The sequence below is a fragment of the Acomys russatus genome, chromosome X (genome assembly GCF_903995435.1).
Source record: "Acomys russatus chromosome X, mAcoRus1.1, whole genome shotgun sequence".
Classification (NCBI taxonomy): domain Eukaryota; kingdom Metazoa; phylum Chordata; class Mammalia; order Rodentia; family Muridae; genus Acomys; species Acomys russatus.
Genome location: NC_067169.1, coordinates 1,227,782 through 1,254,960, shown reverse-complemented (window position 1 = coordinate 1,254,960; position 27,179 = coordinate 1,227,782). Strand labels below are relative to the sequence as shown.

The 27,179-nt window shown below is 43.4% G+C and overlaps 1 protein-coding gene across 16 annotated transcripts in view; it reads left to right on the top strand.

The window, feature by feature from the left end:
* The window catches only part of Sh3kbp1 (SH3 domain containing kinase binding protein 1), a 351,985-nt gene extending 328,651 nt beyond the window's left edge, over positions 1–23,334 (top strand). For 9 of the 16 annotated variants that reach the window (XM_051141505.1, XM_051141503.1, XM_051141510.1 and 6 more), the window contains 5 exons: positions 7,046–7,155; positions 10,855–10,983; positions 15,224–15,495; positions 21,130–21,193; positions 22,288–23,334. In XM_051141505.1, coding sequence (XP_050997462.1) covers positions 7,046–7,155; positions 10,855–10,983; positions 15,224–15,495; positions 21,130–21,193; positions 22,288–22,329 — 617 coding nt within the window. In that variant the 3' untranslated portion in view covers positions 22,330–23,334. The remainder of the gene's footprint in view (positions 1–7,045; positions 7,156–10,854; positions 10,984–15,223; positions 15,496–21,129; positions 21,194–22,287) is intronic. The other 7 variants (XM_051141512.1, XM_051141508.1, XM_051141514.1 and 4 more) reach the window with 1 other exon arrangement.
* The last annotated feature ends 3,845 nt before the right edge of the window (positions 23,335–27,179 follow it).

Sequence of the window (27,179 nt, the reverse complement as noted above, 5' to 3'; positions counted from 1 at the left end):
CCATCTTTGAGTCCTACAGGATATAGACCAATGATGGGCCTCAACTTGGTGCGTTCAAGGGCTGTTAACTAACTCGCTCTAGTTACAGATCATCCCTGTTACTGGCTTATATCAAAAGCTAGGTACTCACTCCACCTGTGCACCCCAAACAAGACAGTCTTGGCTTTGGCAGTCCATCTATTTGTAATTAGTTTTTATTGGTTTTAGGCTGACACTTGTTTTGCCTTTTTTTTTTTTTTTTTGAGAATTTCATACTCGAGTACTGTTATTCAATCATTGTCACTATGCTTACTTGCTGTGTTGGACTTGCAGATAGGCCCAGAATTCCTATGCAGGTATTTTGATCACTTCTCTCCTATAGACAGGGTATTCCTAGTCTATATCCAGCCTGATGCCTTAAGTGTCTCTATATTTGCTGTATATACTGACCCTCTTCATCCTTGACAGTACAAATTTTGGGTCACACCCCATAGATTCAAGGCAGTCTTTTATAGCAGACAGACTTCTATCATAACCTTTGCTACATCCACGGAAGCCGTTGCACTGAAGATGTGTGAGGGAGCAAACAGGGAAGAGGTGTCACTCAGCCCTCAGACTGCATGTAGCATTTATTTGGCTTGAGGCACTCCTGCCTTCTACCTACTGGTTGTGGGTTCATAGATTGGCAGAGGCTGACGCTGGCTTTCAATTTGCATATGCCTGTCTGAAGAGCTGTATGGGCTGAGGATGAAATGGGTTTGTGTGAGCTGGTGGAGCAGTGCTAAATGGGTTTAAAAATGTGTATCCCCTTGACAGCTGTGCATGTGAGCCTCACAGCTGGATTATAAATGCAAATAAAACAACTAATCTGTTCTAGCCTTATGGGTCCTGGAGATGCAGATGCTAATCATTGCTCATTTTTTCATTGGTGACTCAGCTGCCACAGGTGTTTATTTGTGCTCAAAAAATGGGCCCCTATTTGTAATTTGCACAGATTTTCAACAGCCTTCAAATGGCTGATAGGTGGGATGAGATTTTCTTCTGCCTACCATGTCTTATGGTGGTGTTTCAGTGCAGAGAAAGCATCTGCAACCCTGTGGGCATGGGGTTTTCCCATCTAAGCCTTATAAAACAAAAGAAGGAAATTTCAACTGCCAGCCTTACAGTTAGATCACCGATCTCAAATCCCACACCTTCATTGATAGCATATGAAAACAAAATTCCACCTGTATCACTTAAATCAGATAATCTCTCATGATGGGAGAATAACCCTGTAAAGCTCAATAATTTCGTCTTGTTCTCCCTCTCTCTCCCCTCCCCTTTCCCCTTCCTCTTTTCCTTCCTTTCCTTCTTTCCTCCTCCCTCCCCTTCTCGCTCTCTGGAAAACAAGGCTTTCTTAGAAAGGTTGTTTGTTAATCTGTTAAAGAACCATTTATTGAACACTTAACCACAAGCCAGGAATGATGTTAGGCCTGGAAAAACAGATAAAAGCCACAATAAGTCAACATGGAAAGTCAATACCAGGTGCTGAAGGCTGAGATGGCAGTCATGTATACCCAGGCCTTGAGGTGCAGTCTGGCCTATTAAAAATGGACCAAGCTTTCACAACACAGGAGTTAGTTAGGCAGATAATTTCAGGCTTTTTATGCATTTCCTCCTAGTGGCAATATGTGGAATGGCAGAAGACTTAAAGCAGAAAATTATGTGTACCAGGATTCCAGGCCAGATGTTCCAGCAGCCTTTATAATAAGTGGGGGATATGCAGACAAGATGGCTTCTGGAGATACTGGGAGATGGTGATGTGGCCAGTTTAAACCTTAGCAGACTTCCTACCATTCTCAAGTGTGGAGCAACTAGCTGCAGTGACTAAACAGAGCCCATTTCTGAGCTCCTGCACAGCTCTGTTAGTGACAGCTGCCCTATCTACAGCTTTTGACTATTTTTCCTGTTTCCCAGGGCATGTGCTTTAGGTCACCTGTGGTCACTGGGGCCATGCCTCTCATCCATGGAAAACGAGGCTACATGTTCTAATTGAACTAAATAGGGCATGACTGAAGTTCATGGAAAATGGGCAGTTCCTGGTGCCACAAAGAAGCTCAGCCCTTGCCAAGCTGACTCCATTGTGTCCATCATGAATCACCCCCATATGTCAGCAGAGGGTTCCTCTTCTCAGCTGTCTCAAAAGCCAAGAGCCTCTCATCCTTATGAAACGTTAAAAAAAAAAAATCCAACCTCAGTGCTAGCCAGCTTAATCGTTTTGGACTGGCTTATGGGCATTAGAACCTTTTTCATTAGGAGGAAAAATTTCCCAGCTAGGCTGAGAAAGCACATATCAAGTTTCAGCTTGATTCACTTCAAAACCGCCATGAAAATTGGGACATTTTCTTCACACCACAATGAGTTAGTCATGGAAATTCTTCCTTAATCACAGCTACCATGGCCACAATCAGGAGCATGCCCTGGGACATGAAAAATTTACATGACAATATTGAAGAGTGTGTCCCCTTCCCTATCAGAAGGCAGAGAAGTATGTGGCAATTCCCAGTCTGTGGAAACAGAGCAAGATAATCTGAGGTTTCCCTTGCAGCAAGTAACCTCATCTTTGAGGTATATTTCTTGGTGGTAGTTTAGTTTGGTTGGTGTTCAAAAGAATGTTCTTTATAAGCTAAAACTGTAGAAAATTAAACTTGGCTGAAATGTGCACTAAGAGGCTAAAAGTGGCTCCCCATGAGGGACTCTGACCCTCCTCTTACTGATGAGTGACATAAACGAGGCAGCCTTCTTGGCCATCTGTCATGGAGATACTTGCTGAGTGTGGCCAGGCTCCAACATGCCTAGGTCTTTTTAGTACAAACCTCAGCCAATAGAGCTAAGTGAGCCAGCCACACTCTTTCCCTCCTGCCATGGCACAGAATGCTGCCTTCTGCCCTGCAGCTGCCATGCTGTGTCCCACAAAGAGGAGTTACCTCTAGAAGCTATGCTTCCAGAGCATAAATTTTCCTTGAGATAGATCATTCATTCATTCATTCTGCCTTGACAGAGTATCAAGTATGGTTTTCACTAGGAATGGGGTAAACTTTAAGGATAAGGTCCTGCCTTCCTGTGTCTCACAGTCCAAATGTAGGCAATGGGCTCCATGCTTCCAAGTCATTCTAAGAGCAAAATTCATTAGAGCCTGCTACATGAACGTTTCCCTGGAAAACATGAACAAATGTGCCCTCCCCCAGATAGGGCACCAAAGACAGACCAGAGTACAAATCTGCTAAAGTCCAACTTGGGACCAATGGGTTTATTGGGCTTATACAGCATGAGTAAGGGTTACTTATAGGAGCATGGTTGGCCCTACAGAAGCCATGCCATCAAAATATATTGCCCTCTAGATTTGTGTAGATGGAGCCCCTCCTTAATTAATCTTCCACCCTCTACATAGTCTAGCACCCGCAGAAACCATGTGGTCATATGCTATTATAGCAGAATTACATGCAGTGGGCTGGGAGGTGCATGAGGGCATAACCAGAGTCTTGGGGGAGGGTCTGCTGACCCTCCCTACCTCCATCCTGCAATAGAAACAGAAGCTTCCTGATCTGTACTTAGCTCCCTCTCTCCGTCTCTGTCTCTGTCTCTTTCTCTGTGTCTGTGTCTGTGTCTCTGTCTGTGTCTGTGTCTGTGTCTCTGTCTCTGTCTCTGTCTCTGTCTCTCTCTCTCTCTCTCTCTCTCTCTCTCTCTCTCTCTCTCTCTCTGTCTCTCTCTCTCTCTCTCTCTCTCTCTCTCTCTCTCTCTCTCTCTCTCTCTCTCTCTCTCTCTCTCTCTCCCCATGCTGAGTCCATCCATGGTGAGTCCAAGGTGGCCCATCTTCTCCCCTAGTTCTAGCATCCCTCTCCTATTCCATCCTGCTTGCTGCATCACTTCACCTCTGCCTCCTGTTTCCAGCTGTAAGGGTGTCTATTTATTTGATCTTTTGTCAACTATTCGAGCCTGTAACCAAATGCTTTTGGCAAGGGCTTCAAAGTCTCTGTAGGTTTGCTGTCAGGCTAATACTCCTTTACCAGGTGCTGGAGGACCCACTTTACTGGTGAGACTTACTCCGTACAACTTGCCTTGGCTGGCTATGTACTCCCAGGGAGCCCCCCGGAACAGCTGAGCATGGGAGGTAGACACAGGAGGCTCAGTTGACCAGCCAGCCTAGGTGCATCTGTGATCTCCAGGTTTAGTGAGAGACCCTGTCTCAAGAAAAAAGGTGAAGCTGGGTGCGGTGGCGCATGCCTTTAATCCCAGGACTCAAGGAGGCAGAGGCAGGTGGATCTCTGTGATTTCAAGGACAGCCTGGTTTACAAAGTGAGTCCAGTACAGCCAAGGCTATGCAGAGAATCCCTGTCAAAAGGAGAGAGAGAGAGAGAGAGAGAGAGAGAGAGAGAGAGAGAGAGAGAGAGAGAGAGAGAAAGAAGAAGAAGAAGAAGAAGAAGAAGAAGAAGAAGAAGAAGAAGAAGAAGAAGACTAAAGAGAAAAAAGGTGAAGAGTGATTGAGTAAGACAGCCAACCCTCTGGCCTCCATGGATATCTTTGTCCTGCCCCAGTCTCTTCTCCTCTCATCTCTCCCCCGTCTTTTCCCCTTCTTTCTCTATTCCCTTCCCCTTCTCTGGTCTCTCCCCTCTCCCATACGCTGGTTAAAATAATTGTCTCCAGGAATCAGCTTTGGATATCCAGCCGAGACTTGGAGTCAGTTGGCCTTTAATTGTTCTTTAATCACTTCACCCTGCTCAGGTTTTGCCCCCAGAGCTTGTTTTGGCTTCGTGGACAGGGTGATGATATACATCGGGCAGCTCAGTCCCAGGAGCTCCCAGCCAAGGCCCTTGGCAATGGCTTGTTCCTTGGAACTTTCAACAGCCCTCTCTTCCATTCCCTCCCCTTTCTGTCTGCTCTGCATCTGTTTCCTTGCTCCACTCCCTGAGGCTTCCTCTGTCCTTCATTGTGCCTTCTGCCCTCCCCAGCCAGCCCCCACCTCCACCAGCAAACCACCCTGTCTGAGGCCTCATTCCCCTTTTCCAGAGCAGCCCAGCATCTGCTTGACTAGCCTGCTGAAAGCACTGCGCATAGAGTGCATGCCGGGGGTGTTCCTGTGGCACTTTTCTATAATAGCAACAAATAGGGGGAATGATTTGAAGACAGATTAACTGTATGGAATAGAATAAATGATGAAATGCAGTGCCACCAAAGATTGTATAAAGTATGAAGAATTTTTAGAGACATGACATCCGAGGTTAAGTGAAATAAGCAGAGTACAATATGATATATAACATGAGTTATGTCTTATTTTCAAAAAGCCTGGAGAAAAATATACTGAAATACTAAGTGTTTGTCTCAATGTGGTAAGATTATCATTGACTTTTTTCTTTTCTTTTTTTTTTGTTACAATTTCACATAAAAATATGCATGAAATGTGTATTACTTTTGTATCTGGAGAAAAACTGATTTTAAAAAGATGAATTGATATGTTAATGTCACAGAATGGCTTTTTTTCACATCAATCCAACTGTGTAATAGGGAATTTCTATTTCAGACAATACATGACTTCGTAGAGTTAAGTCCTAGGGTAGAGCTCAGACAGGAACCTGTTAGCATAATCAGATTGTTTAAAGGGAAGGCTCCTAAGAGGGGCCAGTCTAGTCAGCCAGCTCTGGACAAGTAGATTCCAGCAATGTGGAGCTCTGCCCTCCTGGTATATTGCTGAGTCAGCTGGAGAACTAAGACCCTTTATGAGCTACTCTCAGGTGCTAGATACTGATGGGCGCCTGACTGGCCTCAGAGGTTGGCTGTGAAGTTGTCTTTGTATGATCCTTGAAGGTGTGGCCTCGTCACAGCAATAATGGCACTAAGTGCCTTCCCACTGCCTCTCATTTCCAACGCACTTGGTTTGAAAATCCCAGACGTCTGTAGAACAGGGTAACCCCTTACCCTGATAACTTACTGACAGCGGCAAAGTTTCTGACACATGGGGACATGTACGACTTTCAGTTCATCTGATTGTCCATCAACTAGGATTATAGGTTCTTTGAGGGCTATGCTCATCTCTGCACATTTGCTGGGGTCATCATAGCAGCTCTTACCCTGTGTGGCACAAAGTAGTTGTATAATAAGAGGTGTTCAGGGTGATGGTACATGTCAATAATCCCAGCGCTACAGATGCTCAGCAAAGACTATTGTGAGCTTGAAGCCAGAACTTACTTTTTAATGGTATATTTAAGATGTTTAAATATGCAGCTGGGTGTGGTGGCACACACCTGTAATCCAGCACTCGGAGAGGCAGAGACAGGTGGATCTCTGTGAGTTCGAGGCCAGCCTGGTCTACAAAGCGAGTCCAGGATAGCCAAGGCTACACAGAGAGACCGTTTCAAAAACAAACAAACAAACAAACAAAAACAAAAAAAGTATGGAATGGATGGATAGATGGACAGATGGATGACTGCTGAAGATAATGTCTTCACTCAAGAATGATTCTAGAAACAAAATAGAATGAGACTCATTGAATTATCTGAGCCCACTCTCCTTGCCTAGGAGCTTAGTCTAACAGGGTGATACCTGATGACTTGACTATTGTGGAACAAACAGATGAGGCAACTCTGACATCTTGTCTTTTAGAATCAACAGCAACCAGCATTCACATCTCCATGGCTGTTATACTTTGTGATGACTGTCTTTTGTTTTGGACTTCAAGAATGTTCTGCCTACTAAAATGGCTAGATTTGTGCAAGAGAGAAGAGTCCTCCTTTAATCTTTGTTCTGTAGCTTTTGAAAGATTTATGAACGTAACTGTTGAAGGGGAAAAGGCAAGATGTTTCTCTCTTTCTTGCTAGCATGCTAGGCTTGCTAAGCTGAGAGACAATGGTTATTGTGTACCACTGAGTTCTTTATTGAATGACCCAAGGGTATCAATGGCCTTTGTAAAAGATAAAGCATAATCTAGATTGACAGGGTGCTTATTAAAGGAAAGAGATGCTTATAACATACTATGAGAGCCCTTTATCCTTCTTATTTTTGTTCTTTAAAACACTGTTTCATTTTGTTTTAGACCTAGAAGGCTTTGACTCTGTAGTGTCATCTGCTGAGAAACTCAGCCACCCAACTACAAGCAGACCAAAAGCTACCGGGCGGCGCCCTCCATCTCAGTCGCTCACATCCGTAAGTGTCTCTTTACTTCTCTACAACTGAAAAGCAAAAAGGCCTGGAGATTCTGGCTAAAGACTCTTCTGCAAGCAGATGATGGGAGACACCTCAGAAGAGGGAAAGGGAGAAGGAGGCCACCAGATATATGGCCAACTAAAATACTTGGAGAATCTTTTTGACTTGAGCAGTATTTCTTTCTGTTTGCTCTGTGTTTCTGACAGCAAGATGGCACTCCTTGTTTCCCACTGTCCTTCTGTCTCTTTCTAGACCAGTTATTGTTTGAACCTGAAAAGAAATTGTTAAGCAAAATAGAGAAAAAGGAGACTGAGCCTAGTTTGGTCTATTAAGAAGACAAAGCTTTACTCAATAAAGATCTGCCACCATGCACTGAGAGAGCTACATCTCCCTATAAAAGTGGCCTATATCCTCCCAAACTCCACTATCAGCATGCCTACAGAAAACCTTTGCAGACCTCCAAGAAGTTGTACTTAAACTTATGAAGTGCATGGTTTATAGGGGAGACCATGGAGAACACCCAGTGATAAACCACAGATGGTTGTTGTTATTTGGGTAGTTTTAAATAACCTTTATTGCGATCCTGCTGTAGCCAAATTTGAGCAACATGACACAGAAGAAAGAAAGTAAGTTTTCTATAGTCCTGCCACAAGATCAGAGAACCGTTGTAACACTTGCTATATATGCTTAGCATTTTCAAAACTTTTATTCTTATTTTTTGTTCAAAACTGGGATCATGTAATACACATTGTTTTGGATTTTGCCTCCACCCACAAACTTAAACTGCACACCATTCTTTCCGATCATTGCCAATGTCCCCAGAACGGCATATTTAATGACTGCCTCCTATTCTACAGTGTAAGTATATGAGCGTTTATCTAGTGATTGTACTATTATTGAGTTGTGATGATAATTCCAAGTCATTTTTATAAGCCATATTTACATGAATGTCTGTTTAAAAAAATCTTAATGTTGGTAGGTTCAAGTTTTCTGGACATTGGCCATTGGGAAGTGCATTGCTTTGCTATTGTCCTAAGTTGCAGACTTCCCCTCCACAAGGTCATTTCCCCTCCACAAGCAGTGTGTATGTGTTCATCTCCCTACAAATCATCTCTCCATCTGTCTGCCACGTTGCCTTGTCCTTTGCAGTTCTAAGGCCTTATGACCTCCCTCCAGATACACCAAGGAATATAACCATTTGCAGGTTTCTCAGGATGCTTCTCTTTTCACCTCATCACTAATCTCACCTGTGCTTTTACCATTTAGAGGGGGAAAAAGTGAATGCCACTTCCTTTGAGCTCTTCTCTCATATCTACCGAGTCTGGAAGTATGGCTTAAATTCTCCAATTTTTCTTCCTTATGTGAAACACACCTAAGTTGGGATTGATAACGTTTTTGAGATGGAGACTTGAAGAAGTGGCTTCCTTTACACTCTTAGAAATCTGTGGCAACCTGTTTTCTTTTCTTTCTCCTGTCCACACTCTGCCCACCCCAACATGCACATATACACCCCTTTCTGATTGCTTCTTGCCTATTTTTCAATTCTACCACTTCTGTCTTCTCTATAAATCCTCCATCAGTTTTGTTTTCCTTCCAAGCTTTTATAAGCCTCTTCGGGTATAAGGAGCCTTGGGTCTTTCCAGAATTAAATATTAAGTGGTTCGGATTATTCCCCCTTAGTTCATACATCCAGTGTTGAGAAGTTTGTGTATTATTTTGGCGACCAAATTGTGGTAGCTCATCTTCACCCTGATTTTAGACTACATGGTTTGTTTATTTCCTTGGTCAACATATATTCAGAGACATCCGTCTCCTGTGGACAGGGCACTGTGCCAGGTGCCAAGGATATAAATGGTAATGAGAAGTAATGGTCACTGCCTTCAAGAAGCTTATTTTGGTGACTCAAAGCCTGACATCTTTTTTGTTTGGTTTGGTTTGGTTTGGTTTGGTTTTTCGAGACAGGGTTTCTCTGTGTAGCCTTGGCTGTCCTGGACTAACTTTGTAGACCAGGCTGGCCTCGAACTCACAGCGATCCGCCTGCCTCTGCCTCCCGAGTGCTGGGATTAAAGGCATGCGCCACCACCACCCGGCTCTGACATCTTATAGAGAGTGATTTTACTTGGACTTAAAACAGAATGCCTTGGTGCTTTAATGATGTAGAGTGCGCAGATCCTTGTTCCTCATTCTTATCCATTCCCATTTGGATGTACACCCTGAATTTCTTATTCCTTCTTAAAATTAGCACCTGTGGGCTTTTCATTATAAATGGGATTAGTGGATAAGGACATATTCCTCAAAGCCAGTGGGGGAATAATTGAGGAAACAGTAGTTATGGTTCCCTGACCTAGGGTAGTTTCTTTCTAATTGGAGCTTTTTTATGTTTATAAACCCTAAAGAGCAAGCTCGTGCAACATGGGTTGTGTAGAAGGTAGGTTTTTGGATAAAATCTTGAAAGGATCCATGTATTGCATGGTAGTTGAGTAGGTAAGCCTAGATTAATAAGAAAGATTGGGTTGAGTAGGTAATCAGATTTTCAGATTAAGTGAAGAGTAACAAATAAGATCCCTTGAAGCAAAGCCTTGGCTTAAAAGTTCCCCCCAAATATGTTAAGTTTCTGCCTTGATAAACAGGATAAAAGGAAGAAAAATATTTGTGAGCCTAATTTTTCCATTTTCAAATGGTAATTCAGAAAAGGGCCACTTGTCTACACTAGGGTAGAAAGCAAAGGAGTGAAAATGGAGGTGAATTTGAGCTTGCTCCAGTATATTTCTAGAAAACGCTTCATTTTAAAAAGAATCCTTGCAACGGGGGATCTTGATTTCATTTGTTTTGTTCTAAACATGAGACATTCTAGCTAAGGAATTAGTTGTGACCAAGAGAATTCTGATGAATTGCTCTTCATTCATCCAGATTTGGGGTGTTCACAGTGACTTCACAGTGAGGCAGAAAGGGCAGGGGTGTCAAACCATGTTTTACCCAATGATGCTGCCTTTCTAGAAATATACCTTAGCAAATACACTCCAGAATGGGTCCTTACTGTCCATAGCAATGAGGGCAAAGATTGGCAGCAGATACCAAAGGAGAGGTGAGTTTATGCTAGTGAGAAGGGCTATGTACCGGGGCTGTGAGAAGGCTCATTATTCTCAGCTCCCTGGCTCCAGAAATGGCCTCGTCTCAGATGTATCCATTAAGGCCCTCCAGTGTGCAGCAGGTATAATAATTCTAGAGTCAAGGATTAGGATGCAGAGGGGGATGAAGGAGAGGAGGATATGGGGCAGGCTTCTGTCAAATGTGGGTTACTTCCTACCACACTACTAGCCCTGAAAGGGCTGGGACCATATATCACATATCATCATTGAGTTTGCATTACCAGCTCAGTATAAGGCACACAGTAACAAATGTTTGGGGAAGAGAGACTAGAAAAGGCCATACAACAGATGGTTACATGGTTGAAATGACTGATGGACATCAGTGGCAGTTCCTAATTTAGCTTCTTGGAGCTTGGTCTACCATCCTGCTGCTAGGTAGCAGGTTATCTGTTGTAAGAAGATAAACACCATCCTTTTTGCCTCACAAGACTATAAAGACAGATCAAATAGAAATGCTGACTGTTCTGAGAAGCAAACAGCATCACATAAACAACGCTGTGTCAGCTAAGGAATGATTCTGACAAAGGCATTTTCTTTTGGCTTTATCCAGTCCTCCCTTTCAAGCCCCGATATCTTTGACTCCCCAAGTCCCGAAGAAGAGAAAGAGGAACACGTTTCGCTTGTGAACAGAGGAATAGACGTGTCAAAGAAGACTTCCAAGACTGTTACCATTTCCCAAGTGAGTGACCAGCCAGGGTGAGGTGTCCCTACCCCTCCATGAGCGTACTGACAATGGGTTAGAAACCAAGCAAGATAGATAAACAGACAATGAGTATGGATGTTTGTCATTCTTTAGTGACAGTGACTACTGTAGTCATCACAATCCCTGTGACATGTTGCAGAGTCCCTGAGCTGCACATTCAGGTGTTTATTTTCCAATTTCTCACAGAGTGTTTCATATCGTCTCTTCATACTGTCACATTTGCAAAAAGGGAAAAAAAGCCCTCAGACACTTCTGTCACCTGATCAACTTCAAAAGTAGTGGAGTTCCTAGACAGATTATGTTAAGTGCTGTGTTCTCTGTTCACAGACCTTGTCTTGTAGGTTCAAAACTGGCCAAAAATAGTATTATTGTTTTTTTGGGGGGGGTTCCTCTATTGTTTTGGTTTTTGATTTTTTGAGACAGGGTTTCTCTGTGTAGCCTTGGCTGTCCTGGACTCACTCTATAGACTAGGCTGGCATTGAACTCACAGAGATCTGCCTTGATTCTCCCTCTGCCTGGGATTACAGATGGGTGCTCCCACGCCCGGCTTATGTATTATATTTTTTTAAACTTACATGGTCTCTAAAGGAAAAGTTGACTTGGGTTCGTTCTCTAGAGTAAATTTATAGTCTAAGGCACTTCAGTTTCACTCCATGCCCAGGGAATGGTAAATCTGATTTAAGTGACTTATGTCTGAGCAACAACACTACTGTGGTTGTGAACACCAATAGTCTCACCTGCTGGGGAGGCTGAGGCAGGAGGAATCACTTGATTCCAAGAGTTTGAGCCTGGATAACGTAGTGAATAAATACTGTCCATCTCAAGAATGAAAGAGACACACAGAGAGACATACACACACACACAGGGACTGGAGAGGCAGAGACAGAGAGCCCAAAGGACAGAAGGGAGTGGTGAGCAGAAGTGTGACTCAGTGGAAGAGCACTGACCTAGCATGCACAAGGCACTGGGGGAGCGTCCCGCCCACAAAAGAACATTGCTTAGCTACTGCACAAAGCTCTGAACAGGAAGCATTCTATAGACACTCAGATCTTTCTAGAAATAAGTGAAGACTTTAAAATTCCATCTTCTTGTACTAAGAAAACCATCAAGTAGGATTGTTTTCTCGGACCATTAGCAACATTTTAATATCTAGAAGCACAAAACATTAGTCATTTGAAACAATCATTAGCACAAAGATGTTGAAGGTTGGATGGGATTTTCCTTCTCATAGATTCAAGAGTCTACATTACAGATTTTCTTGAAATTCTGATACATTAAGCGGAACATGATCCTATAATTTAACAGATCAATTTTAATTGCACACACAGCCAAGGCATTCTTCCCTTTCAGAGGATTCTATTTGCTGAAATTGGATTCAGACCAGTTTTGTTTTTTAGTTTTGTGATGACCATAGGCATAACTTTAGTTTCCTGTTCATCGCAGAGATGTCTCCACAGTGACACCTACTGGTGGATAGTACCTTTTCACGTTTCTGATCTGCACAGCTCTATCCATTAGGCTATTTCAGTTCCCTGGAGTTGTCGGGTTGTATTATTTCAGTCCTTCTGGAAATTCCACTTGAACTAATTTGACTGAGGAGTGTGGTGACCCAGACCATGGTAGGAACTAAAAACATACGTGTTAGCTGCAGTGGGCTAGTCGGAGAGCCCATCAGCCAGAAAATAACAAAAGAACTATTGATCTGGAATAAGTATCTGGAAGCCAGTGTCATGGGCACTGGTGGGTCTTGAAAGATAAGACAGGAAGAATGGGAAATGGAAGAAGGCACGAGGCCTGGAGTATATAATATAATCAACAAAGAAACCAAGAGAAAAGCACAAGATCTTCAGACTCCATAAGCCACAGTCACAGTGCTGGGCTGAGGGCCCAACTGGTAAAGGGGGGAATTGAATCCCATTCCTTCTGGTGATTAAATCCAAGACTCAGGCAGTTTTCCCTATAGGCCTCAGTTTCCTGCTTGGTACAATGTGTGGGCCAGCTAATCAGTAGAGCTGATGTCCAGGGTGTGGTCACAGCTCTGTAAATGTCCACTCCTCTCCCTTCGTACTACAACTCCTACTAACAACAAAGCCCGGGCTGGCAGAGTGCTCTGCCTGGCAGCAGAGAGTGCTTTTCCTCAATGGTAACTTGGCAGAGAAAAGGCGAACAGAGACTGGGAATGATGGCCCATCTGCTTTTTGGCACAGTCTGCCCAGTCTTTGCCTCTAGCACAGCCTGAATCCAGACTCTACCTCCTTGCTGCCGTGCCAGCCGAACCCCTTCTTGGCATCTTCCCTGGGATGGCCGGCTGAGCTCCTCCTGCTGGAGGAAATCCCATGGTTACTGTGCCAAGCTTCAGCACCATCCTCGGCTTCCACCCTATCACTCACCCACTCTGCTCCCAAAGTCCTATCCCCACTGCTTTGCCTCCTCCCCACCTGCCTATCCACTCACTCTCCTTTGCTAGTGGTTCCTCTCTGGGCCTGCCAGGCACATGTACTCCATCTCACCCAAGACTGATTCACAGTCTGTGTGTTCCTGGGGATACCTCTCCCTCAGGCCTTTCCCACCTCTCCATCTTAAGCCTGTCCATCCACGAGGCGTTAGGTCTATCCCCTAGCATCTCATGCAGCTCAGGGTCTCACCCTTCTGTGAATGCAAGCAAAAACCTCTCTTCTACCCTATCTCTCCATGAAGCTTCTGCATAAGTTCACACCCCCGTCTCCTCCATCTTCCTTCACCAGTCAAGTTTATGGAAAGCATCTTCAAATTCTCAGCTGCATGTCTCAGTGCCCATTCCTCAACTAGTCTCTCCCGTTCAGGCCGCTGCCTCCATACCTGTACTACCAAGTGGGTTCCCTTTTCTCTCAAAGCCCCTTGACATACCTATTCAACCTTTATTTTCCCTGGGGATTTCCATAAGCCACACCCTTCCACTGGTCCTTCATTTCCTCTCTTACTACTTCTTCCCAGTTGTCAAGAGTTCTCTCTTCCTTTCTTTTCTTGCCTCATTGATTTAGAATTCCCCCAGCTTCTACCACTGGGCATCTTCACATCTCTCTCTTATCCATGACCTGCATTTCCTTTGGCCAAGCGTCTTATTCTAGTTGCTTGCTCTGCCCACTAGGCATATCCTTTCAGATATCCTTCAGGTTCCTACAATTCAAAACCTAAAATGATCATCTGAGCCTTTCTCCATGAAAGGTCCACCTCTGCCTGGTTCTTCTCTCCCCTCCTATGGTCTCAAGTTTCTTTTTTTTTTTTTTAAACCCTCTGCATTCTATCCAGGCCCTCATCTCCCTGACAATACGTAGCCTGACCCATGAGGGCAGGGACTCCGTTGACCTTACCCAGTTCCCACTCCAATACCAGGACTAATACCTGATGACCTTTGTTAGATGGACCTGCCTTACCCACATCTCTCAAAATAGTCTTTATCCTTGGTCACAACCTAGGTCAGATACTCATTGTTTCTAGCTTGCATTGTGTCAGGGTCTCAGAAGTTCTGTCCAGCTCCAGACTCACCAACTCTCAGGCTTTTCTACCCCCCACAGCAATAATGAACAGGGTGTGCAGCCATTCGAAGCAGCCCCTTCTCTCCCCATTGCCAGCCTTGCTTTCTCTCCTCCCTTTATCTGAGCTATGATTCCACTAGGTTTTGCTTCCTGGTCTCTAGCCCATTGTCTAGGACCTTCCCTCGTCCTATAGCTTCTTTCTCCTACAGTCTCTTCCCTCTGACAAGATGGACTGTTAGCTGCTTGCTTCTTCCATCCTGGAATGTGGCTGTTTTGATGTGTTTCCTGGGCTCTCTGTGCTTCCTCCCTCTTGTACAGTCTTCTTCCTGTGCTGCAATGCATTGCTTGTCTGTCTGCCTGCCAGGGCCCCCAGTGCGTGCTAAGGACCAGGCAAATAGTCTGCTTACTTGAGGGTTTGTAGAGCCTGGCAAGCAGTTTTGCATCTCTCTGTGTATATGAAACCAATCCGCAACTGTTTTGTCTAGAAAGAAGATGAAATTTAATACACATAGGCAGCCCTTGGACAATGGTCTGTCTGCACCAAGGTGGCCATAGATGGCTTGCGAATGAGGGAATGAATGAGAGTATATGGAGACAGGTGTGGGGTTGGGTACTGAAGGAAGGTTTGACTAGCCAGGCCAGGGAGGCAGCCCCTACACAGATCCCTGGCTCTGAAGCCTCTCCACCTTCCCTTTTCACAGGTGTCGGACAACAAGACATCCCTGCCACCCAAGCCAGGGATGGCAGCTGGCAGCAGTGGGCCAGCTCCTTTATCATCCATGACATCCTCCCCCATGTCATCCTCTTTGGGAACAGCTGGACACAGATCCGGTTCTCCATCTCTCTTCAGCACAGAAGGAAAACCAAAGATGGAGCCTGCAGTTGGCATCAGCAGCCAGACTGCTGTCGAGGAGCTTAAGGCACAAGTCCGTGAGCTGAGGAACATCATTGAGACCATGAAGGACCAGCAGAAGTGAGTGCCAGGGACCCTTCGCAGCTGCTTCCAGGCAGCTCTCCACTGGGGAACCATGGCCCAGTTCTGAAAGCTTGAATCTCACTCTGCCCAGAAGTAGAAACACACATGTGCACGCACACATGCGTGTTTTATATTCAGACCACTGTGTGGCAGAGAGCACAGGTTGGCTGTAGGATATAAAGGGATGAGTCAGTTGCAAGGACAGAGAGTCTTAGCAGACTGGTAAAAAGAAAACAAAATTCCTTAGGAATTGTATTATTTCTGTGTCAATCAGTGTTTTAAAAACTTTTCCAATTACATTTAGTGTGTGTGTGGGTGCATGAACAGAGGACAGAGAACAACTTTCAGAAGTTGGTTCTCTCCTTCCACGATGTGAAGTTATTAGGCTTAGCAACAAGCACCTTTAACTACTTGGCCATCTCACCAGCTTTGCATCACTGTAGCAGACTTTCAAGAAAATCAACTTTTAAGAAGGGGAGGTTCTGGGCTAGAGATGTAGCTCAGAGGTTATGATCACTCACAGCTCTTCAAGAGCACCAGTGTTCATTTTCCAACACCCACATAGCAGCTCACAACTATCTGTATCTCCAGTGTCACGGGACCTAATGTCCTCTTCTGGCCTCTGTGGGCACCAAGCATGTATGTGGTATGCACACATTCATGCATGCAAACACTCATACACACAAAATAAAAGCAACTTTGAAAATGGAGTGGGTATTTTGGTTCATGGGAATTGAGCTTCTGTGCTGAGGCTACACATCATGGCAGTAAGCATATTAAAGGGGACACTTCCTCACCTCATGGTAGCAAGGAAGCAAAAGAGAGTCAGCAAGGGGACTAATCTAGATGTCTTCTCCTAGGCTCCTAAAAGTCTATAACCTCCTACTGGCATCACAGGCTGGAGGTCAGACCTTTAACCCGAGCACTTTGGGGGGAACATTCACGAGCCAAACACTAGCAGTACGTATACAAATTCGTAGCCAGACATTGGTGGCGCACGCCTTTACATCTAGCACTCAGGGAGGCAGAAGCAGGCAGATCTCTGAGTTTGAGGCCAGCCTGGTCTACAAAGCAAATCCAGGACAGCCAGGACTGGTTCTTACACAGAGAAACCCTGTCTCGAAAAACAAAACAAAACAACAACAACAAAATTTTTTTGAAATTTTTTTCAGTTATGTGTGTGTTGCGGGCAGGAGACATTGTGCACTTGTGTACAGGGATCACAGAGAGACCAGAGCTGTCCGATCCCCAAAGACTGGAGTAGGTGGTGGCTGTAGGCTAGAACCTGAACTCCCATCCTCTTAATGTGTGCACCACCTCTCTTGCACCATCTTTATCATGAACTTTTTCTCTTGTGTTAGGGGGAAAATATAAAGTCTTAGTTTAGATGGCAGATAAAACTCACTTGCATCAAAGAAGATGTAGGGAATCTTTAAACACAGGTTTTTTTTTCCTGTCAGGAAGATGGCCTCATCATGAGACTTAGGGGCCTGTCCTCATGCATGCCCACATACACTTTCACATCTCTTATCCTCAGGGAGCACTTGAATGGGAAGAAAAGCCTGTGAACACAAATAAAAGATCCTACCCCAGGACTGCCTGAGATGCTGTTTACCGTGGGAAGGCTGGTAGAAGGATTAGCAGTCAGCGGCACCTGCAGAACCCAAGGCTCCCAGACCATCAATTGAAAGCTCAACTAGCTCTTTCTGGAAAGGATCGTTCTCAAAATACTTCTCAAAGAAGTATTTCATGAGCATTTAAAAAATAGATATATCCAGAATGACCAGGAGCAGGGAACTTTAGCAGAGAGACTAGCATGTAGCTTCATAGGCAACTGATGGGTCTGATGGGTCACTGTCTCCCTGGGCACTTGGCCACCTTGGTTTCAAAGGTTCACTGGGGTCATGGGGAGAGATGTTACCAAAATCCTGCAGCCCAAGGGAGGGGGTTCTGGGGCTGGAATTGACTGACAGTTGCCTCTCTTCCAAGAATGGGGGGCCCTGAAGAACTTTTTGTCTTTTTTGTTTGTTTGTTGTTTTCTGAGACAGGGTTTCTTTGTGTAACCTTGGCTGTCCTGGACTTTATAGCCCAGGCTGGCCTCAAACTCACAGCGATCCACCTGCCTCTGCCTCCTGAGGGCCGAGATTAAAAGCATGTCTAACCACCACCCAGCCCCTGAAGGACTTTTTGAAATCTTCCCCCACACACTGAGAGGACACAGAGAGAAGACAGCACATGCAGTTTTGCAAATGCATGTAATCATGAGACTCTTTAGCATGCTCTAGGATAAGGATTCCAAGAGACTAACTTTGAACAATGTAGGTCTAAGTAGGTTCTGTTCCACTCAGGCTAGACAAGAGCAGAATTTGGCTTCTTCAAATCACTTTCTGACTGAAACTGAGTTATCAAATAAATATGCAAAACTGGTGAGATGACATTGGGAAGAGTTTCCTAAGGCCATCCAGGCTCCCCAAAACTCTTTAAAGTTCCCAGTTCCCATGTGGCACTAGAACTGTAGGTTTGGGTACCCAGAGCATATCTATATCCAGGTGTCCTTTGCCAAGACAATGACTCCATGGTTCTATGACTTCCAGCCTTCTGAGCAGGGCCATATTAGGATCTTATTTGTGTGGATCCAGGTCTTTGGAACTTTATACTCAATTGTTGGGGCTAGTAGGCTGGAAGCTACCCACAACTCTAATAGCCTGACCTTGTCTCTGAGTTCACATGGAGCTGTGCTTTAAAGCCTATAATTGGTCACAAGGCTCCTTCCCCAGCCAACATCTTACTTAGTAACTCAGGATGTCAATACCCCCACACATACACTTCACATACCTGTGTCTCATAGCCTTTCTTAGCCTGGCCAGACTGCCCAAGGTCAGTGAGTCCCCACCAATTTTCTATCTTCCCCCTGGTGCCACTTTACCTATGGTATTCAATTCCTATCTGTCCCAATTATCTTCCTCAAATGTGCTTGGCCTTCAGAGGCAGGCTCACCTCCCTTCTCTGCTTTGAATTTCCCTTTCTCCTTGTAAGACAGATGCCCATATTCTCTAGTTCAAGACATAAGGGCTTTCTTGACACCATCTTCCCCAACTGACTTCTTCTTCCTAGACCATGGCCCACTTAAGACTATGCCTGCCAGTAGGCATGGTGGCATACTCCTGTATTTCTAGCACTCGGGAGGCAGAGGCAAGCAGATCTCTGTGAGTTTATGCACATCGTGGTCTACAAAGGGAGTGCAGGACAACCAACGCTACACAGAGAAACCGTCTCTCAAAAAGAAAAAAAGACAAAAAAATAACAATAACAAAAACAAAAAACAAAACTGCCTGCCAAGTTTTCTTGGGATTAGACTGCTGGTTTAGGACTCACTATTGACAGCTTTCCTAAGCCCTAAGTGATAACCATACAGATATGGATGTATAATGTGCACTTAAATAACTATACTAATGAATCACAGCTAGTTTATGTCACATAACCAGAGTGTTGAAAGTAGTGATAGGACACAGTCGAGTATAGCGGACCATCACGGTATTCATCTGGAGTTGAACAGATGCACTGTCACTGCTTCTGTGTTCATTGTGATGTTTCTAGTCTTTTTTTTTTCCATTCCACAAATGTACACATGTCTATTACCTCAAAAAAAGGGAAGTGGATACAGATCTTAGACCAAGCCAAAGAACAGAGTCCTATGATGAGCTGGGGTGGGTGGGGAGGGGGGCTTCCCTTTTCTGAGGAATAGGGGAGGAGAGAAGGGAGAGGCTATGAGGGGGATGTAAAGTGAATAAATGAACAAATTAATTTTAAGAAGAACAGAGTCCCAGCTTTGCAGAATGAGTAGCATTATTCAGCTTGTTCATTTCAAGCTGGAAAAGGAATTAGGCTGTAGGCCCTATGTTCATCCTTTTTCAGATTTCATTTTTATATTATTGTTTGTTTGTTTTCAAGACAGGGTTTCTTTGCATAGCCTTGGATATCCTGGACTGACTTTGTCAACCAAGCTGGCTTGGAACTCACAGTAATTCACCTGCCTCTGCCTTCCTGAGTGTCATTTCTATATTGTTAATTCACGTGTTTAATGTTTAGTTAGTCTGTCTTTTTGTTTGTTTGTTTGGTTGGTTGGTTGGTTGGTTTTGTTTTTCAAGACAGGAACTCTCTGTGTAGCTTTGACTGTCCTGGACTTGCTTTGTACACCACGCTGGCCTCGAACTCACAGCCATCCACCTGCCTTTGCCTCCCGAATGCTGGGATTAAAGGCATGTGCCACCATGCCTGGCTCAGTTAGTCTATCTCAAGGTGAAGTCAGTCTGTAGGATTTTGTGAGAATTAGTGAAACCGGAACAGTGACCTATTTTTAAGTTAAGTACTGTATAAAAATGAAGTATATATGGAGTGGCAAGATGCCTTCAATGGGTCTAGGGAGATAGCTTGGTGAGAAAGTGATTAGCATACCAACATAAAGACCTAACTTCAGAACTCAAGCATCCATGTAAAAGCATCTATAATACCAGCACTGGGGAGGCAAAGATGAGGATCTGGGTCTTACTGGCCAGCTAATCTACCTAAATTAGCAAACTTCAGGCTTAGTAAGAGACCCTGTCTGAAACAAGGAAGTAGAAAGAAATCAAGGAAGACACTTGATATCTTCAACCTCTGGCCTCTACATGTACTTGCACACAAGGACTTACACATACACATGAACATGAAAAAACACACAAATTGTCTACAATGAAACTTATTCTGTAAGTACCCAGCTGTCCGGTTACAAAAGAGAAATTAGAAGAAAGATGACAGATTATGAGCTTGGATGTTTTGAGTCTAGTTATTGGGGAGATCAGACTACCACTCTGGGCTTTAGTTTCCCCGTCTTCTTCTATTGGGAGAAATTTAGCCTAAGGGATTGCTAAGGCTATGTGTTTTGGTGTCTCCCTCCCAAATAACAGCAAAATGTTCTTTCTAAAAGAAATCATAAGAAAGTATGTTTGGGGGTGGTGAGATGGTTCAGTGGGTAAAAGGGCTTGCCACCTGTCTTCACTAGATTTCTATTGCTGTAATAAAGACCATGACAAAATCTAACTTAGGATTAAAGGTTTATATGCCTTACAGTCTATTACCAAGGGAAGCCAAGGCAGAAACTACAGACTGTTGCTTAGTGGCTTATTCCCCACGGACTTTCTCAGGCAGTTCCTTATACAACCCAGGACCCTATCAAAAAACACTCCACAGACTTGCCTACAGGCCAGTATAATGGAGGCATTTTCTCAAATGAAGTTCTTTCTCTGCAGATGACTCTTACATCAAGCTGGCAAAAACTTAACCAGCCCACCACCCATCAGTGCAAACCAGGGATGACTGAGTTCAATCTTTGGCGCCCATGTAAAGATAGGAAGAAAACCAACTCTACAAAAGATGTTCTCTGACCTCCACCCAATGCATGTTCCTGCCCCCATCATGCATGCACACACATGCACACACACACACACACACACACATACACACACGCACACATATACACTCACACACACTTTGTAAAAAGGTCAGATGGATTTCATATCGATAATAGATTTTCTAATCTCTCATTGGGAAACTCTGGGCTTTGATTTGATTCCATTGGTATTTGTTTTTCAGACGTGAGATTAAGCAGTTACTGTCAGAGCTGGATGAAGAGAAGAAAATCCGACTTCGGCTTCAGGTAGGTCCCTTAGCTCTCTGCTGTCTGTGAGGCCTGGGTTCAGTTGGGAATGGAGGCAAAGTCAAGGCTTCCAAGTTGAAAAGAAATTATTGCTGTTGGGTGTGGTGGCTCATACTTTTTAATTCCAGCCCTGGAGAGGGTGAGGAAGGAGGATCACAGGTTCCAGATAACCCTGGGCTATCGAGTGGTTTCCCGAGCTCCCAAGTGAGATCTTGTCTGAAAAGAGGGGAAACAAAGAAAAAAAATGATTGCTGCCATGAGAATGTCTCAGATTGACATAGACTTTATATTCTATCCTTACCTGAGCTCCCAAAGGTCTTGGGGAAGGAAGAGATGAGTCAACATACTCTTAGTTTTAAACAAATCCTCTGTAAAGCATTCCCTCCAGTTTACAGGATGATGGTATAGGATGCCTCATCCATACTAAGTACCAGAGGACATGGCATGTGGGAGGCTCTGTTGCTAGTGGGGACCTATCATGTGGTCCCTCCAGGGACCACAGATCTCCACATTGTGTTTCATTTCGACTTTTGACTTCTCCCCCAATGGCCTTGTTAATCCTTCCGTGGCATCTGAGCTCTGTCCTCCTCTAGCCACTGATGGAGATCTTGTGAGTGATCATTCCAAATGACCAAAGACTGAATTTTACTGTTCATTCAGTTTGGACCCATGCTGCTTAAAAAGAGGATAGGGATGGCTCACCATCATGCTGGGAGTGCTTATACCTACCCTTCAGGATCACCCAAAGCTGCCTTCTGTCACTCTCAGATGGTCCTGATTGCCTGCTCCACCCTCTGGCTAGGAATCTAGAATCATTGGAGCTTCTGATAAACTTTAGAGTCTAGGAACCTAGGAATGAGTAGGTGCATTATTTGTCAGGATACTGTACCTGTGCACTTGTCTTCAGGTTTATTTTTTTTTCCTCTGGCACTGTTATCAATTCTTTATTCAGATGTCATTTTACCAATTTCATCCCTAAAATTGTCAGCTTGAGTCCTTTCCATGCAATAATAAAGGTATATTATCTTGCACCCTCTCTAAATGTGGCTTTTTAATGATGTCTGTGCTTGCTGTGGTTTTTTTCCTCTTTATAGATGGAAGTGAATGACATAAAGAAAGCTCTTCAATCAAAATGAAGACTTGATAATTGAAACGTTACATTATTCACCCTGAGTCCAAGACTCAAATTTTCTGCCCCAGCCAAAATCATCTTGTGCCAAAAGATTAAAGGTTTGCCTCAATATGTCCCTGTTTGAATGATTAGCACAAAAGTCTTGATAGCACAACACAAATTCCATCCAAGAGGAGACTCTTTCCCATGGTGTTGTCCTGGCTCTGGCAGTGGTTGTGATTTATAGCCAGTTGTGCTAAAGGCTTTTCTACCTTGAGATCACCTGCAAAATGAAAACTCAGGCAGTTTAGTCCATAGTAGTACTATTTTGATGATATTTTCCATTAATAAAATGTAATTTCAGGTTATTCGTTTACAGGCTTTATAATTTTATGATTTTTTTTAAAAACCGTGTTTTGTCACAGATGCCCCTAGTGTTTGTGCTAACCTAGTCAGAAGCAAGTGTCTTGCTCACTTGTTGCACATGGAACGAATGCCACCTGGCTTTGTATTCCCCTTTAGGCTTTTATTACATATACAATTTGAGGTCCAGACCTTCCCTTTCCCTGCCAGCCAACCCTCACCACTCTAAGAGAAATTTAGCTTATATATGATGGTATATTTACAAAAAGAGAAAGAGAAAATCTGGTATTTGCAATGATCTGTGCCTTCTTTCTACCACCCTCTTGATTGGAGCTTTTGTGATGCAGCTACCATGATTCCAAATAAAGAAATAAAAATCAGCCACTTATCCTTGTCCACTAGAGGCCGCTGTCTTCACAGTTTCTCTCACCATAGCCAAAGGTCCTAAGAGGAGACAGCTGGGAAGTCTGGCCTGCTCTTTGGTACCAGCTGTGACTTTTCAGTTTCTCCTGCTTTGAGGTTGTTCATGAAACTAGAAATGTCATTCCAGCTTGATTGTTTTATCATCAGCCAAGTTAAACCCCTGCTTCCTGCCTTTTACACCTATTGCGTGAACAGAATATGCATTATTAAAGCAAAAATAAATAAAAATAAAATGCAAGTGAAACCAGGGGGGGAGTTGGATTATTTCCTGCACTGGTGTGTGTGTGGGGTGTGTGTGTGTGGTGTGTGGGGTATGTGTGTGTGTGTGATTGTTCAATCTGTATTCACAGTGTTATTTGCCTTGCGCACCTGTAACCCCCTCCTCATATCCAGGAGAATGGGAGGAGGGTCTTGTGGAAATGTAGCTATTGGATATTTCCTGCATTTATGGAATTGCTTTTCCCTTCCTAATGAAACTGATGTTTGCTTGTCAACTTTCTCTTTATAGTACAGCCTTAGACTGTGTAACTGTTTTCTCATCTTTAGCTGAAAATGGGGGCATCCTGTACTGCAAAACTGTTGATGGGGTAGAGGTGGAGGGGATGGTCTTTTAATGGTCCCCAAATATGTTTGATGTGTTTCTAAACTGCTGCTTTGTCTACTTCCTGCATTTTATAGTGAAACTACTAAATATTAATAGATTCTCACTATCACAAAGAATGAGAATTGATGACACTGAAGGAATGATGCAAAAAAAGAAAGCCTCACATTATTCATCATTGAAAATATAACAAATAAAAGTCTCTTTCTTTTTCTTCCTGTCTCCCTCCCCATGCCTTGTTCTCACTTGCATACTTATCCTATCTGCTTGAGGCTATCACTTCCTTCCAAGTATTTACAGAGACCTAATGCCCTAACCTTCATGGACGGGGACACAATTAAAGGAAGGGAATATGTAAAGAAATCATTATTCATTCTCATATGTGAATATATTTGCCCTTTTGGCAGTCATGGTCTCAGTGTGTTTGGCGCAGGAGTACAAGGTTTCTCTGAGCAGTGTAAAAGCATTTCTGTTCCCCTTCACTGTGCTAAGCCTTTCTGCATTATACTTGAAGACTTCAGAGATTTCCTACCACCTACTACAACAGTGAGGATTAGGTTTTTAATGTCTCAATTTCTCATTTATTTATCAAGAAAATCCCTAATGATGATATAGGATGTTTATCCGGAGTGACGTCATTAACAATTAAATTGAAAGTTTAGAGCATCCTCAATGGCCGCTGGTAACATGGAATGTAGGAGGGCTGATATCTCCCCCTAAGAGATGCAGTGGATTGTTTTGGAGTTTTAGAGAGGGGGGAAGGGAGATGGATAAACAGAGAGACAGATACACACACACACACACACACACACACACACACACACACACACACATTGATGATAGAGAAATAAGCTGGTATAGCCAGCTTTATTACTGTCCATTGGGCCAATCAGCAAGAAGATTGTACGCCACAGAGCTGGATGAGGCACTGCCCAAACAGCCACCGTCTTTACTCTTGATCAAATGGACCCATCAAGAATATTGAAAAGTTTGGAATTAACACTTTTTTTAAAAAAATGAAAATTCCTTTGCATCTAGCATGGACTCAGCCAGACATCTACAGAGTTGGTTTTTTGTTTTTTTTTGCTTCATTTTCTAAAGTTGTATTTAGAAAAGTCTTAACGTATTGTGCTTTGTAAAAGAAGATGATTAAAATGAAATTTTGTGAAAATATTTTTGTTTAAAGTTGTCATGGTCCAAGTTCAGAAACTATGTCTTGGAACACAAACCTCCTTTCTCTATTTTAAACAATTTGATTACTGTGACATAAATGTTCTTAGAAGACATAAATTAATCCATTAAAATCTGTGCCTGTGAATTCCATTTTTAAATGGTTTGATTTTACATTCCTATCGAAGCATAAAATGCTGCCTAGGTATAAATTCTTTTTTAGTGTAAAAACCATTAAATTATCATTATTGGAATAATTGTGTAAAGCCATTTTTATTCGTACACAGCCCTCAAGGCAGCACATTCAAGTCCACGATCCATCTTCTCCAATAAGAACATCCTGTATCTGTCATCACATGAGTCTGTGGTTAGTAATGGTCTGGTTTTATTTCCTTTCACAAGCAGCACCTTTATAAGACTGCAGGGTGTATAATCTATTGCCCATAGTTGTCATGGTTTGTATAAAAATAACCCTCAGGTTCCATAAAGACTTTTGTATTATAACCTGAGATCATCACAGTATTTTTTTTCATCAGATTAGGTTTTAGTCCTTTAGTTATTTTTGTACAAACTAATGTCAAGATGTTTCTGCACTAAGAGCGCTTGATGAAAAGCACTTCCCTTTGCTTCTGTACAAATGAGAACTGGAACAAAAAAGCACATTTAGGAGTGACAGGGTGTCAGCATGGCTGACTGTAGCATCTGATAGAGGAAAGAGTGGTGCTCAGAACGTGGCTGAGTGATAGAGATGCTGTTCCTAAACCTAGCTTGTCAGGGTCTAGGCAAAGAAAGCTTTCTCGTCCAGAAATAAATGTCAGTTGTATAAGGATTGATAAGGAAGATCAAGTCCCTTAAGGAAATGAGCCATATCTATCTACCATGCCCAGCCCAGTTCTGTCCCTGGCTCACAAGGCTTTGTTTTCAAGCCATGGATATGAGGTTGCTCCTGGAGTGAATTGCCACCCATGGAGAAGGTGCAGCTCCCTGAAGTTTTTTGCTGTCTTTTATTTGATCTGAAATTGTAGTGGCTTATGGGGACAGAACATTCTTATTAGCAGCTGTAGCTGGGTATGCTCACTTGTGAATTTGGAATTCAGAGTAAGGGATGCTTGCTTGTTTATATTTGTTATTTGCTTTTGGACAAGATCTCCCTTAAACTTGTAGCAGTGCTGCCCCTGCCTCTGAAACACTCTGGGATCACAGTTGTAAGCCACCATGCTTAGGGACAAGTATCTCAACCAAACCATAGAACAGTGTACTTTGGTTATATCTAGTTTTTGACAAGAAAGAAAGGGTTTTTTTTCTGGTACTATTTTTCCACAGGGTCAGATTTTTTTAATAACAAATGCACAAAGTACAGCGGTTTCAATAGCAGCAATTTATCATCTACTTTCACTTTCTTTGATAATCCTGACCTAGGTGAACAGAAGCTCTTATATTCCCGTCTTAATTATTAACTCTCAGATCACCCATTACATATAGACATAAATGTATTTATATATGTAGGTTACAGAATGGTTGTAAAGAGTTAGTGACAAAGAACTCAGGAGGTTCAGAGGCCTGAGAGGCAGGAAAGCTCACAGAGATGTAAAGTCTCTGTTGGGAGACCACTGCTGGTCACAGGTTTCAGAGTGAAATTGCACAGTTGAGTCCAGATACAGAAGTACCAAAACAGGACCAGGTTCAGACAAAGAACTAGGTAGGTGGACTGACAGCATGTACGGATGGGCAAACAGGAGGATGGGAAGATGCAGCTGGGTTAGGCTTTATCAACATCAAGGGCTGGGGCCCAGCTGAAGCCCCCATGACAGTTGAGGATTCTCTCTGTGGGTCCTTGAAGCATACACTATGTGACACTCAGATGACAAGTTGGTAGAGGCCATCACCTTTGTAGTGCTAGGTGTTCACCTCTTTATATGGAGTTACATTTTTCCCCTTGGGCTAATGTCTTCTCTAAGTTCTTGAGCCTGTTTTCCCTGGTGTGATTTTAATATGTTCATGTGCCCCCTGCAGTCTCAATTCATCTCCAATAAATGTAAAGAGTGGCAGCTTTTATACTCCCAGGAGTAAGTCATTTATCAGACTCTGCTGTATGGGTGATGCCAGACAGATGGTGCTGTTTAAATATTCCCTCCAGGTGCACAGTCATCTGCCATCTGAGTCTCACCGGGCAAGACACAGCCTGAAAAACCAGTTTTATGCAATATGGAGTAACTCAGAACAGGACACAGGCTGACCTCAATGGGGCCATTCTGCTTAAATGGAAACAAGTTTCAATCATGTAGATATGAAGTCTTGAGTACTTAGTTCTTCAGAAA